This window comes from Vanessa atalanta, chromosome 10 (assembly GCF_905147765.1).
Source record: "Vanessa atalanta chromosome 10, ilVanAtal1.2, whole genome shotgun sequence".
NCBI lineage: Eukaryota > Metazoa > Arthropoda > Insecta > Lepidoptera > Nymphalidae > Vanessa > Vanessa atalanta.
This window is the reverse complement of record NC_061880.1, coordinates 3,459-19,240: the sequence shown is the minus strand read 5'-3', so window position 1 is coordinate 19,240 and position 15,782 is coordinate 3,459. Positions and strand designations below refer to the sequence as shown.

The 15,782-nt window shown below is 37.0% G+C and overlaps 1 protein-coding gene across 1 annotated transcript; it reads right to left on the bottom strand.

Moving 5' to 3' along the window:
- Positions 1–1,409: 1,409 nt before the first annotated feature.
- On the bottom strand, positions 1,410–13,958 carry LOC125066910 (glutamate receptor ionotropic, kainate 2-like). The gene is made up of 19 exons (XM_047675231.1): positions 13,011–13,958; positions 12,687–12,835; positions 12,396–12,551; positions 12,063–12,217; positions 5,982–6,178; positions 5,784–5,896; positions 5,511–5,672; positions 5,176–5,394; positions 5,028–5,091; positions 4,802–4,947; positions 4,057–4,218; positions 3,637–3,836; positions 3,313–3,514; positions 3,130–3,215; positions 2,966–3,047; positions 2,833–2,881; positions 2,555–2,670; positions 1,722–2,241; positions 1,410–1,674 (listed from the first exon to the last, which is right to left on the bottom strand). The coding sequence occupies exons 1-18, from the start codon at positions 13,090–13,092 to the stop codon at positions 1,765–1,767; spliced, it is 2,817 nt and encodes a 938-aa protein (XP_047531187.1). The 5' UTR covers positions 13,093–13,958; the 3' UTR covers positions 1,410–1,674; positions 1,722–1,764.
- Between the last annotated feature and the right edge of the window lie 1,824 nt (positions 13,959–15,782).

Genomic DNA, 15,782 nt, shown 5'->3' with positions numbered 1-15,782 from the left:
GTTTTTACAATTCCGATTAATATGTAACTCTCATATTATTCAAGTTGGGTGTTTCCGGACGGTCTATGAATACTAGAGGTGCCAAAAGTATAATAAATGCACAGAACTTTACGTTCCGATTTTGTAGATCTACATAATATCTACAGAATACTCGTCAAAATTGTACGTTAGTTTATGTAGAAAAGAAAAATTAAATGAGAACACCAATGATATAAATATTATCTTTAATTAATTCGAATGAAGAAAGGCGCCGGACGTAAGGTGAGCCGCGTTAGCGGAGCACAGGCGTATCGACAGCTTGGCTTGATACTTATTGGATTATTTAAACAACAAATTTCGTATTTTTGTAGCTATGAGGTGTTTATATTAATGAACATTTTCCCTGCGCGGGATTGGGACTACTTTACTTCGAAAACGTAAACAACTAAAAAAAAAAACGATTTACAATACATGTGTTAATGATTATTATTTATTAATCCATAGTTAATGATATTCACTTTTACATTTAATTTTAAGAAGGCAGAAGACTAAAGTCTTATCAGGTGGCAACTGATCACCTTCGCTGATAGACATTGGTACTCCGCCACCAGCCAACGGAGTTTGCAAGGTAACAGTGTTAATACCAGCCACTGGTCTTGCTCTCCGTCTTCGCTCGTTTTGGATCTCGTTCATTATATATACAAAAAAGATATCTACAAAATGCCTTAAAATTAATTAAACCGGATTGAATTACTAAGAATTCCTTTTTATTAGTATAAACCTACATCAACTGAATTTATCTGATGAGATTATATTGTCTCATTCCGTAAAGGTTTAAGAGGTGAAAACCTTATCGCCCGAAAAAATATTTAAATAAGGAAATGTAGGTATTTGCCTCCAAGAAGAGAAGAAACTTTCTCTGTCGCACGACACGGGTTGCTTTTAAATTAGACACATGCAGGTTCCTCACGATGTTTTCCTTCACCGCCGAGTACGAGATGAATTATAAACACAAATTAAGCTCATGAAAATTCAGTGGTGCCTGCCTGGGATTGAACCCGAAATCATCGGTTAAGATGCACGCGTTCTAACCACTGGGCCATCTTGCCTCAGCTCTTTATATCCGAAATATTACCTATTAGGAAAACAACTGTATTTTTTACAATTAGTTTATAGTATATTTTATATATATTATTACGTTACACACACACACAAACTCTGAACGAACATATAATTTTAACATTAGATAAAATTAACATCAACATAGAAATTGTAGCATTAGTGAACTATTAAAATAAATTAAGTTAATAACATTGATTTATACGATGGTTAATATACTTACGACGTTATTGTGGTAACATGGTCAATTGATTTATTTTATTATTATTATTCTAAAATAAAGTACATGAAAGTAAATAAAATAACATTGACACTCTTAATACAGCAATAACATTTATTGAATACGGTAATTAACAAACTAATTTCTTCACCGCTGAGCCTCATTGTAATACTGAATCGCCTGAATCGCGAATCGTTTTTATTCTCACGTTTTGGTCAGATGTATCCTTTTCCTCGTCGATTGGAGATTTCTTATAGTCTTTCACAATAAAAATAAGATCAATCTTTATACAGCAATATTCCTAAACCGAAAAGCAGATACGAAATTTGCAAAGTAACAAGCTTGGCCTCATCATGGCCATACAAAAGTTCCATGCGATAAAAGTGCCACAATTTCCAGAATGTCGAAGAAGTGTCGGCACCGAAGGAACGGCACCGAGGAGCACGTCAGCGCGGCGTCGGCGAGGTGGCGTGCCGGGCGAGGCGCAGGCTGGCCGCGTGCATGGACGAGCGGCGCGCGCTGGCGCGGCCCGAGCGCAGCGACGCCGTGCGCGGCCGCCGCGGGCCCGCCTCGCCCTCCGCGCCCTCCGCGCCCTCCGCGCCCTCCGCGCCCTCCGCCTCCCCGTCCGAGCGGCCGGAGCGCGCCGACGGCGTGGAGGCCGAGGGCGAGGCGTGCGAGCTGGCCGCGGGGCTGAGCGGGCCGCGCACGGGCTTCACCGACTGCTCGAAGCGGAACACGAAGCGAAGCTCGGACCAGAAGCTGCCGAGGAACGAGCGCTCGGGGTCGCGCGGGTGCCGCCACGCGGTGCACGCGAGGTCGCAGCAGGACACCACCACGCCTAGGGCGCAACCCACCACCAGCACGAGGAATAGTCCCATGAAGTTGTCCAGGGACAGTTCCTCGCTTTCGTAATCATTTGACGGCTGCGTGAAAAACCAGCTCCGTTAAGATACCATTAAAGCTTATCGTGAAATAATTCATAAAAACTGAACTACAAACTAAACTAATGTACTGTGTGCAGTACACAGTTTATAATTTTAATAATTTATAATAGTATTACATATGTTATGCTGCTGCTCGACCCGTCCCGTACACAGACAGTACGAATATGAGTTTACAAAAGATATATTATTTGGAAAACAGATATTTGATGCCCAATCATTTTTGCTGCCTATTTAAAACGTTGTGTTAAAATTTAATAGTGTTAAAATTTAAATTAAATTTAATAGTTGGTACCTGGCAGGCGCCGCCGCCGTGCATCTCCTTCCACCAGCGATACTTCATCTCGCGCAGTACGCCCGCTTCTTGCAGGTTCAGCAGCGCCAAGTTCAGAGACTGACGGTATTCTGAGTCTATAATGTAATATTCGTGTGATTGATGAATGGATGGGTGCTCAGCTAATAACAATGGCAGCATTGAGGTAGAGTGCTAGTTGTAACGAAATATTTTATTTGTACCTAACCATTAGTTAGGTTATTAATTTGTGGGGCAATAGATCATCAAATAGTACTCACTCTTTTTCATTGCAATTCCGTAACCTTTACTGTCTAGAAGATCCCCCACCTAGACATTGTGACAGGATTATTTATAATGAATGTGCATATCATTCTTAGCAATTAGATTCGGCGCAGACACAGTATGACTTACGCTAGTAACTTCACAGTTGCGCTCCACTGTATACTCAATTGTGGTAGACTCGGCGAAAAATGCATATTTGTCGGTCATGACTCTGAAAATATGAAAAAGCGAATTATTAACAAATTTATGAACAAAATGCTAAACGAAAACGTTATTAATTAAACAAATATTACTTCTGAATGCCGGCCTCGTTACTCTTAGGCATTTCCTGTTCTTTCATTTTCTGGAACATTTTTTGGTAGAGCTCGTTTTCGGAAAGCTGAAACAATGACCGAGTTCATTTATACGAATTTAATAGTTTTACCGTTTATGGTTCACTGTGTACGAAGGCACACCATGCAATCATGATAAAAAACCTCGAAAAACGTATAAGTCGACCCGCCGGCCTTAGCCCCGTATGTGATGCCCTGATCGTTTTCGGCGAGATCGCGCACGTTTTTGATGAGCTCCGTAGATGACTTGGTCGCCAGCAGCGTGGCTAGGTTGGCCGTGTAAGAGCTGGTGATCACGAGTGCGAATATCCACCAGCAACTGGCCACCGCACGTGTACCGTACGCGCTGAATAACATTAATTGCAAACGTAAATAATCAAATAATAAAAAATAGTGGCGAAAATATTTGATTTAGATTTCGCACGCTTTTTGATAAAGCTTTTAATTGATATTAAATTCGAAACTAACACTGGCGCTATTTCCGAGCCCTGTTGCAGCACGGCGCCGAGATTGAACCAGAGTGCATTTGCGAGCGTGAACTGGTTCTCGAGAGCCGGCGGTTCCTCCACGCACGGGTAGGGGTTTTGCCACTCGTCGGGGCATAGTCGCCCCACCACGTACAGCACTAGTGACGTGCCCAAGTACGCTAACCCCAGACACAACCATACCTATAATTAGTGTTTAAATTTAAGGTTATCATTTGTACACCGCTTTTCAATGTGAACATTATAAATAAAACTATAAATCAATGTAAGTATGAGGTACGCTTATAATCGTATATTGATTCGGCTTGTTAATATTATTCATTTTGCATGTTGTTCGAATTTATTATGGTTCAGTGAAGTATAATAATTTATACAGAGTTTATAATATAATATTCAAAGATACCCCGTTAGAGAAAGGCAAGAGAAAGGCTAGCAACGCGGGCTCCGGCTGCTGCGGCTTTCGGAACAGGATACTGATCCCGAGGTTCATAAAGGGCGTGGTGAAGTCCACCGCCTCTTCGCGCTCCGCCGTTATGGTCAGATCCGTCACCGCGAACTGTATATCCTGTTTTGTACGACATTGCTTGAGGAATGTTATTATGGCAAGACTGATTATTGGTTACTGAGGCTGATCTCACATTCACATAAATTGTTGACCTTTTTATAATAATATATCTTTGATTTTCGCTTTTAAATTATAATAACTTACGCTGTGTTTATAAGCTCCATGAAAAGTACACTATATTCATTTTTAAAGTAATCTTCAATTTAAATATGTGCAGGTTACACGATGTTTTCCTTCACTGCCAAGTACGACATGAATTGAAAATAAAAGAAAATTCAGCGACGCTGGTTTGGGCTTAAACCTGCAATCTTCGGTTCAGATCCTCGTAATGTCATTTTTGGGCCATCTCGGCTTTCGTAATGTCCCGAAATCGTTCGACTGTTCGAATCGTTAGAGCTTTATTATAATTTTATTTTTTAATCAGGATGCTTGGTTATGACACAGAACTCCTTAGCTTAGAGGTCATCAAACCAAACATTTACTTCTTATAAACATTTGAGTAATTTTGTAAATGCCTACAGTACTGCATGTATTTCTTATAGTATATGTTTGCTGCAAGGTACTAAATACAAAAACATAGTACGGGATCATCCATGAGACGCCGCATCATGCCGTTCCATTGATTCGTGGTCTTGTTGCGAACGCCGTACGCGCCGTCCATCTGCTCCACGAACGTATAGTTGAAGTGCAGCAGCTTCGACAGCCGGTCGATGAGTTCAATGCAGAAACCTGTGCAGCCGGTGTGTGCGGTATACAGGAAAGAGTATTTCATATTTATCATCTTGTGAAAATATTGCTATTCATCATACCTTCGTATCGATCGTTACCAAAGAGACGATCTGAAGATTGTTTCTTCATTATGTAGGGCTTATTCTGAAATTACGAAATTATAATAGAAAGGATAACTTCTAGATATCATTTCAAGTAACGACCTTATTTATTGAATAGCTGACTCACCATGGCAATGAGTATGGCGAAGGTGCGGTTGGTCATGAGGCCACCGGGTGGTGACGGCGTGAGCGCTCGCGGGAGCCAAGCCAGGCCGGTGTGCGGCGCCCACGAAGCCACGGGTGCCAGCCTCCCACCACGCTCCAGCTCCGTCACCTGCAGCAGCACCTCGTGCCTCTCACCACCCGCCTCCCACACCAGCGGCCCGCTCACACCTTCCCACTTTTCCTACATAAAGTAACTTGCTTCGATTAATCCGTGACGAGTCGTCCTCGTCGTTTAACGTTTCTGAGAGTTACGAGCTGATCGATAGATACGAATGTGCGACCTCGGCGGCTCCTTACCGAACGCAAATAATTTAGAAGTGTGTCGGCGTGAAAGGAGGCCGCTCCGTGTTCGCAGGAGCCGGGTTCGTCCGTCGGTAGGTCGAGGTATTTCATCGCCTTCGCTACGATTGTAGCCGCATCGTACGTCAGGAGGACTGCTGTCGGAGGGTTGTCCGCGATCTGCGAGAGATATTTATCATTATAGTTAATATGGGTACGATATAAAAATTATAGCGAAAGTTAAAGTTAAATATAAAGAAGAAAATAGGCTACTTATTAAATAATAAATACATTGGCGATTTCTTCTTCGTTGCCGGTTTCGCCGAGTTGTTTAACGTACTCCTCCCGCCAGGCACCCATCGCTTTCGACACTTTACTGGATTCCGCGTTAAAGATACGCAAACCTGTAAGCACCAGCACAGATGTAGATATATTGATTGAAACATATCGATATAGGACTACATCCGTGGGTATTTCCCAATAGAGGACCAGTAATATTCGCGCCCCCATAGCTGTAGTCTGCGAGCGGCAGCGTGTGCAGGTCGAGTGCGGTCAGCACGTAGGAGTGCCGGTCGGCGAGCAGCCCCACGCGCTGCGCCGCGTCCAACACGCGCACGCTGCACTCCGCGTCACACCACACTATGAAGTTTATGGCGCCCAACTTCTTGAGAACCAGGAGCAGGTTTCTGTAAATTACAGTTACATCGTTATTGTTGCGTTGTCGACGAAAGTTTTACTGTTTGATCCAACGCTGTATCTACCATAAATGAACCAACGTGAACGTAAATGTAATTTATCGAATATTGCAGTTTAATGCTGCTCTGGGTGACATGTCAAATTTGAATTTATTTTAAATTTTTTAAATTATTTAGTTTTAAGTGTTTTAATAATAATTGGTGTAGAAATTCTGGATTACAATTCTTAAAAATAGTGTCCATAGTGTTTGTAACGCAGCTACGCCACTATATCTAAACAAAAGAAGAATCGAGTCGACTGTCATACTCTAACGGCCGCTTGACTTGAAATTTTATACGTAAACCCGGGGAGTATTTTGTTTTAAAGTTTTATATAGTCATTTTTATACGTTATAAACCTGATTCGAGCAAGGCTTACATGTTGTGGACAACATCTGTCTTCCCCTTTGGCGTGATTACTGTCTCACTTTGCTCGACAATTAGCTGGGAGCAAAGTTGAAGATTTTAACATAGTCCTCAGATAGTTCTTCACAATATCTGTGCTGTGCATAGGATTCAGCTTATTTTGTAAGCTGTAATCCTTGTGTTCAGTATACACTAAGCCTATAATATTGTTTGAATCAGTTGACAAGCAAATAAGCAAATAATTTAATACATACATATTTATTAAAAGAAAATAAGAAATAATTAAAAACATTATATGTGACTCACATTGTATACATTTAGTAACTGATATAAAATAATATAAAAGATCACATAAAATTCCCTTACTTTGTCCAAATTAATTGCCTTATTACCTTAACTGATAATATATAATTAATTACTTTTTATTATATCATATAATTTTAAAGTAATCATATATTCAAATAATAATATTATATTATCTTTTTAATTATCTAAATACATATTTGAATAATTTACAGTTAAACATAATGGAGTATACTATTATGACCCGGAAAACATCAATAAAAGAAATGGAAGTCAAATTCCAATTGACCCTTAAGGAATTACAATCCTCCAAAGAGTTAAACAGACAACTTCTTCAAGAGCGTGAGGACAGTGAAGAAGAGATTAAAAAAATTGTGAAAAAAAACACTGAACTCAAAAGTGAGCTAGCTAAGTTGAATGAACATTGTTTAGATGTTGTTAGCCAGCGGGACAATCTTCTTGAGATTGTGACCTCATTTAAAGAGTGTAGCAATGAACATGAAAGAGCTTTGAGTCGCATTTCAGAACTGGAAGTAAGTCTTACTAATGCCCGAAAATTAGAAATAGAACTAGAACAAATTAAAACAATCCAGAAATGTGATGCGACTGAAAGGTTGTATCATGAGTTAGTTACACATGCCTCTGACTCCAATACCACCTTGCAGGAGTCTGAAGCTAATCATACCTATATGAATTCACATAAAAAGATAAAAAAATACATAAAATTAAATAAATTCATTAAAAAAACAAAAAAAAATAATTAGTAATACTTATAAATATCAATATGTATACAAAATGAGAAAAGACCGGTCACATTTAATTAATAAAGTAAAATCATGTAATAATAAGTTGCAAAATAATAAATTGATATATGACAATAACATTGAACATCTGCAACTAGAAATTTCTAGCCTCCAGAGATCTTTAGAATTTGTGAATAAAAAATATGACTTGGCTCAAAAACAGATAGAGGAACATATACATGCAGCCAACAATCTTCTTGAGCTATGCACCTCTAACTTGGAAAAATTTGAATCGTTATCAAAGGAATCCATGTGTAACTGTTTGCATACTCAAGAAGATGAGTTGGCCTCTGCTAACACTAATATTAACACAGTGTCCCAACCTCTCAAGTTGAGTCAATGTTCACCAGGGTTCCACAACCACAATAAACTGGGGTTAGAAATAAATATAAATAAAAATGTTAAAAATGTTATAGTAGTATCTGACAAGTTAGGTCAGGGCTTTGGCTCAATACTAAAAAATGAGATAAAAAATGTAGTCAATACATGCTCACCCGGGGCAACCTATCAGTACCAAATAAATAAGATAAGTTCTATGCATCTGGATTCCAATAATATAGTTGTATTAATGCATGGAGACAGCTTGTCTCTGAACAAAAATAATCTAATTAAGGATATAAAATTATTATGTGAAATTCAAAATCAAAAGAAATGCAAATTTATAATTAGTACATTTCCATATTCACATACCTTGACAGATGCACAGAATTTACATATTTATGACTTAAATGTATCTTTATACAATTTGACCCGACATTGTAGCAATGATTTTATGTTATTTGACATTAATAAATTCATATATAGATTTAAGTTGACAGAGGGTACTATGTACCTACCAATAAAATCGAGAAGACAAATTGGTAACCTAATAGCTTACAATATCAATAATTATTTTATGCCTAATGTTACCAAGGATCATATGCATAATAAAAATAACAATTTAATTTATATTAACACTGATAAAAGTAATTTAAATTGAATTTTAAGACAAAAGAGATAGTCTCTGGCTCAAGTATTATTAATACTAATATTAATTTACCTAATAGTAATTTAACCTTGGATAAATTCCTAAATCTTAAAATTAGAAATAATCAAAACAATAATAATAGTAAACTTGTAAACCTGGTGCACCAAAACATTCAAGGAATGACAGGAAAAGATTTAGAAATTGAGTTATTCATAAACAGTAATGCCATTGATATTTTATGTATAACAGAACATTGGCTTGTAAATTATCAGTTTATGTTTAACTTTAGTGGTCACCAGATGGCTAGTATGTTCAATAGAAAAAAAGCTATACGTGGTGGCTCATTAATACTTATTAACAAAAATCTAAAATTTAAAGAACGTAAGGATGTTGTGAGCCTTTCTATTGAGCAGACTATTGAAATAGCCTGTGCAGAGCTTGAGCATGTCATTGTTGTATGCGTATACAGACCTCCTAGCGGGTTATATGAAGCATTTGAGAAAATATTGGAAAGTGCATTATTGAAATTATCTGGATCAAGTAAATATATTTTTATTTGTGGTGACTTTAACATAAATTTATTAGAAAACTGTAGCACAAGTATTAGATTCAGATCATTATTATATTCATATAACCTCATTAACTTATTCTTAGAGCCAACTAGAATCACTGAATCCACTGGAACATGTATTGACAACATATTTACCAACTGTGTACCTAATCATAAATGTATTATAAATATGTTAAGTTCTGATCATTGTGGACAGTTGGCTTCATTTAATTCGCAAATAAATAACAATGCTAAGGATTTAAAACAGACATTTGTTCCAATCAATTTGTATCGAATTGAGAAGTTCAGAAGTAATATCATGGCAAAGCTCTCATATTTACAATTAAATGATAATTCTAATGAGCTTTATAACAATTTTTTTAAATTAATTAAAACAGAATTTAATGCCATATTTACTTCCAAGACAGTCTATTCTAGGAATTTTCTTAAATTTAATGATTGGGCGACTGTCGGAATTCACAAGAGTAGGCAGAGGTTGTATGAACTTTATAGTGAAAGATCATACAACCGGTCTTTTTCATTTATCAGTTATGTTAGTGCCTACTCTAAACTATTCAAACGTGTATGTCATACAGCTAAATCATTGCATATAAAAAAAAAATTATTGAGGCACCTGATAAAATTAAAATGACATGGAAAATTATTAATTGTGAAACTGGAAGAGTCAAAAATAACATCTCCGACTTTAGCTTATCTATTGACAACAATTTATTTTCCTCAGATCGGGATGTTGCAACTGTTTTTGAAAATTTTTTTGCTGACATTCCATTTTCGACAACTAACTCATTAAATTCCTCTCCTACCGTTGCTGAATCATTATTAAAAAACCATGTGGAAGAATGTAATATTAGCTTTAAATTTAATACAGTAAGTGTAAGTGATGTAATAAGTTCCTTCAGATCACTAGATATTAAGAAAACGGCCGATCTGTGGGGGATCTCTGTCAAGGTAGTCAATTCAATAATTGATGTAATCGCACCCTACCTTGTCACTATATTTAATAAATGTGTCCTTAGTGGCGTGTTTCCTGACCTCATGAAACATAGTAGAGTATTACCAATATTTAAATCAGGTAGTACATCAGACCCCAACAACTATAGGCCCATCTCTGTACTACCAACTCTTAGCAAGATCTTTGAAAAGTTGTTACTAAATCAAATGCTAGTACATTTTAACAATAACAAGTTGCTACACAAGAAACAATTTGGATTTACAAGGGGTCGCTCGACAACTGACGCTGGTGTTGAGCTCGTTAAAAATATTTACAGGGCCTGGGAGGAGTCACAGGATGCCTTAGGGATATTTTGTGATTTATCTAAGGCCTTTGATTGTGTGCAACACGAAACTTTGGTCAGGAAGCTACGTCATTATGGAATTAGGGACACTGCACTCAGTCTTCTGATTTCGTATCTGAGCAATCGCATTCAGAGGGTTGATGTAAATGGAAAGAGATCTCCCGGGTCTCCAGTTACTGTGGGGGTCCCTCAAGGATCAATTCTTGGACTATTTCTCTTCCTTGTTTATATAAATGACCTGCCACATCTCCTAGGTGATAAACTCGAGATAGTATTGTTTGCTGATGATACTTCTTTAATTTTTAAAATAAAAAGACGTCTTTCAATATATGACGATGTGAACAATACTCTCTCTGAAATAGTAAATTGGTTTAGTGTTAATAATTTAATGTTAAATAGTAAAAAGACTAAATGTATTAAATTCACTACTCCCAATGTAAGATGTGTCAAAACGAGTGTACGTTTAAACGGGGAAGCATTAGATGTTTTAGAATCAACAGAGTTCCTTGGTATGACAATAGACTCTAAGCTCCAATGGGGCCCCCATATAAATAAATTGGCGAATAGACTTAGCTCTGCAGCCTATGCGGTAAAAAAAATTAGACTTTTGACTGATGTGGATACGGCACGCCTTGTGTACTTCAGTTATTTCCATAGTATAATGTCGTATGGCATCCTACTCGTAATGCAGCTGACATTAATACTATTTTTGTACTGCAGAAGAGGGCTATTCGTGCAATTTATAACCTGGTCCCAAAAGATTCGTTAAGAGGTAAATTTAAAGAAATTAAAATAATGACTGTCGCTTCTCAATTTGTTTTTGATAATGTTATGTATGTACGCAAAAACATAAATGATTTTCCCAGAAATTGTGACGTACATTCTATTAACACTAGGAACAAGAATAAACTTGTTACTCCAAGTACCCGATTACACAGGGTTAGTAACTCTTTTTTGGGGCAATGTATACGTTTTTACAACAGGATCCCAGAAAACGTTCAAAATTATTCAATTATAAAATTCAAAAGAGTCGTTAAAGAGCGTTTGTGTGCTAAAGGATATTACAACACTAATGACTTTTTAGTTGACTGCACACCTTGGGAATGAAATGATCGCCTCCAGGCTGTTTTAAACAACTAATATATACTTATCATTGTACCTACATGGAAAATGGTTAAAAAAAATGAAAAAAAATATATCCCGCTGAGTTTCTTTCGCCGGTTCTTCTCAGGTCCGAGGTGCTAAATTCCGAACCGGTGGTAGATTTTTGACAATCAATAAGCAAGTGCAAACACTTCTATATTGAATAAAGATTTTTGACTTTGACTTTGACTTTGAAATGTCACTCATTTTGTTAATTTTTTATTTAGATTTTTAATTGCCACTTCTTTTATCATTTACTCGCATTATTATGTATTGTCTACTTTTTTAAACTGTATTGTTCAATGTTTGGTTTTTGAATTTTGTTTAAATGTGCCGCTCTGTACTGTTTGTTTCCATAACAAAACAAAATAAAAACGGATCGCGTAACCTGAGCGCATTGTCATCATGCGGCGGCGGCAACTGCCGCGCTCGCAGCGCCAGCGCGTCGATGTCGGGCGCCAGGCGCGGTGCCACGCGCGCACTCCCCTCGTGCAGCACCACGGCGTTTTGCCAGTCCTTGGCCTCGCATAGAGCCGCACACGCCTAGCTATCCCAACACCACGTGTGTTAAAAGAAAATATTTATTAATCACATCTCGGAGCAGACTCACTCGTGTCTTTCCATATTGTTATCTCGTGTGATGGAACTGGACAATTTCCTCAGTTCTATTTAGGCATTTTCTTGTATTCGATAAATAAAAACAATATTAACTTAATATTACCCGAGCGAGAACATCTAAGTGCGGATATAGTTCGAGTGCAGACGATAAGTGTCGGTTCTCGGGCGCTGGTTCGGCGAGGAGCAGAGCCAGACCGGCGCGCGCCGCCGCGTCTGCGCCTGCGCTGCCACCGACGACAGCGGTTGCGCCTTGACCGGCCTACGGGTCAACTCTTTCTGTTTACTGACTACATATAATAACAACGACTCATGCCAAATGGTATTAATTAGCTTTGTTTAGCTTTGTTTTTAAATTGTGAACTTTAGGTCAACGTTTTGAGAGCAGTTCTCTTACTTGTAAACATATTTGTCCGGGCTCAGCGAGAGGCTCCTGCGGCTCCACGGGTGCAGGTACCTCCAACAGCGTTCCATCGTGATCACGCAGCACAGCGTTGACCGCCGCTACCAGCTTCACTGCGATTTCCGGTCGAGCTTCCACCACACCTGACCACGACCATTATGTAAAAATAAAAATTTTCTAAACATGACATAAGCGATGGACAATACATGTTTAAAATAACCTCGTTAAAATAAACGATATGATATTTAATAGTTTTATACTTTTATTGATGCAGATGATTGAGCAAGTTTTTGGGAATTAAATTTAAAGCTTTCTTGCCTATTTGAAGTGTCTGCGCATCGTAAGTCCGCAAAAATAACAATAACAACACTACGCAAACGTTGTGGTCGCTCGAACACATGACGGCGCACGATGCACGGCGCACGGCGCAGGGCCAGACTAACGAGTACGTCGCGCGTCAAGCGCACGCGGTCGCCGGGGATTGTCTCGGTTAGAGATTTAAAAGTTAGTGTTTCGTTAATTAGAATTGATTATTATATCGATAAAAGAAACAAAAAAAGGAATTAAAGTGTACTTGTAGAATTTATGATTAGCAACATTTGATCTGACTCTGATGTTGCCAATATGAACGCGAGCTGTATCGGGTTATTCTAATGATTCCTCTAAAAAATTTGTAAGAAACATACTTAGTAAGAGACATTAAATATGAATCGAAATATCGAACTTAAATTTAAGCGCATCTCTGGCGAGTGGCGACTGGCGACACGAGCCGCCGCCCGCCCCCGCAGCCCGCGCGACGAGAGCTATTCTGGAAGCAGGTCGCGTCATGGTCACCGGCAGCGGGCGCGGTCAAAGCGTCTTTAATACTCACCTACGCATGTAGGACTATTATGAAAAAATAACCGTGGTGTTATTTTAAAAACACAAATAAACAAATGGGCTATTCGGTAAATTTACGGTAAATTGTTACTTTATTTTCGCTTGACAACTGTACGGAGCAGTACAGAATAATTGTAGTCGGTGGCCAATCTCAAGTTTCCCGACCAACAAGACAGGCTAATTATGTAAACTACATTAATTCCAAAACAATAAGTAAATATTTTAATCTACGATAGTTATGAAATGATTCTTAGCGAATAAAAGTCTGACAAGCGTTAGATTCGAAAGAGGCTTATTGACTGAATTTTCCGTATAACTAGTTTGAAGCTAAAGAATTCGATCACGATAACGATGAGAAAACATACATAACATACTAGCGCGCGCCGGATTTTTATAAAGTTGAACGTCTGAATTTTAAAGTTGAGTTAAACTTAGTTATTTAATGATACTTATTAGTTGGGTCAGAATAACACACTTCGACTCTCAGCATAATAAATACTGATTTCTGTACACGTATAATAACTTACGTCTGAGCAGGATCTATAAATATTATGGCTACCGATGACTTCACTTGAGGAGTGCGTTTGATTTTAAATGTTTCACAGCTTCAGCGATTTACGTTTAACAATGTGGGATGTTTAGAGCTGGTGAAATGAATAAAACGAACCGTTCGATAATCAGATTAACAATTTAATAACGTTTTTATTGGAGATTTCTCTTTTGTAGAATTGAATTTTGAATTTTGTATTTTGAATTATATGGCTGCATGTCGTGTACTATGCGCACTGAATAATGACGTACCTATGCCACTGTCTTTAAGCGTACCTTGCTTAAAAACGATTTGCTAAAACTAATAAAAATATGGGCATCTTTTCTTGGCTTCAGGTTTTATATTATTAAAAGGTAGCCTTAAAAGAGATTGATACCAATGTAATTTTATTGTTTTTTTTATGAGATATTGATTAGTATTTCATTGCTAAATTAATACAATTACATTCACGAAAAGACTTAACCTTAACCTTACTCATTAGCAGCCAGCTCGGACATAGCGAAGGCCTTCGATCGCGTGTGGCACAAAGTGCTTCTTTCTTTTAGAAAAGATAAATAAACAACTTTGACCTTGAATTGACATAACATTTTAGTTACACTAGTGAGGAGAAAATTATTGATTGAATGGGTAAAGAATGCTAAGGAACGATATATTTTATTATTTTTACGTAATTTTTTTTTTTAATAAATTTTATATAAATTGCAAGTAAAGGTACATATAAAAATTTTTAGATACAAACATTTTTAGGCTTAAATAAAAATTAGATCGTAAGTTTTGATTTGTATCGTCGCAAACAGCCTCACTAATTTATAAAGGGGTAGTTATTTTCAGTGATAAGTCATAGAAACACACTCACAATTTTATTTATATAAATAGATTTTTATTCCATCATTAATAAAAAGAAACATTGTATGTTTCAATAATGAAGTGGCATTTTCAAGACATATGAAGTATTGTATAATACTAAGGTTTTGAATAAATAAAATTTTATATATCTTTCAAAGAAACTCTTACTTTATCTTATATCTAAAACGACTTTGACCTTGAAATATATTTCTTAGCATTGAATTTTTTTTAAAAAAAAATAACAAAATGTAATAAAAAATAACATCTTATCTTACTCTATTAACAAGAAAGTGATGTTCAATCAGCGTAGGCCATGTTGATGGCAAATGAAAGACAGTAGGCAAAAGCAAAAGGTCGTAAATACTAAATCGGTTATAATTACAGTTCGCTTAAACAAAGCCAGGACGTAAGAAAAAATCTTTTGATAATTCCGAATAAAATCTTACTTTTCTATTATTTTCAAAACTATAAATTAAGTGTTGCTTTGCATAAACTGGTCTATATTTTAAGTTTTTTTTTTTTTTTTGTCTATACCTTATTATATAAAGTAATAACATTTTTTTTATCGAACAATATGTAACTTTCTATATGATATATTATATAATCCATATTATAACCAAAAAATATATATTTAAAAAAAAATCTATGCTGTATGTTAAAACTAAAATAATATATAAAATAAACTCAAACTCAAACTCAAACTCAAACTCAAATTCCTTTATTCAATATAGAAGTATTACACTTTCTTATTGATTGTCAAGTTAAACACTACCACCGGTTCGGAAAAGAAAACACCCTGACCTGAGAAGAACCGG

Bases quoted from the DNA above. Each gene is read 5' to 3' on its own strand.
- LOC125066910 (XM_047675231.1), bottom strand. From the start codon at position 13,092: ATGTGTTCGAGCGACCACAACGTTTGCGTAGTGTTGTTATTGTTATTT. The intron at 12,218-12,395 runs GTAATATTAAGT...TGGGATAGCTAG, and splicing joins ACTTAGATGTTCTCGCTCGG to GCGTGTGCGGCTCTATGCGA. The intron at 5,897-5,981 runs GTCCTCTATTGG...TGGTGCTTACAG, and splicing joins TGGGGGCGCGAATATTACTG to GTTTGCGTATCTTTAACGCG.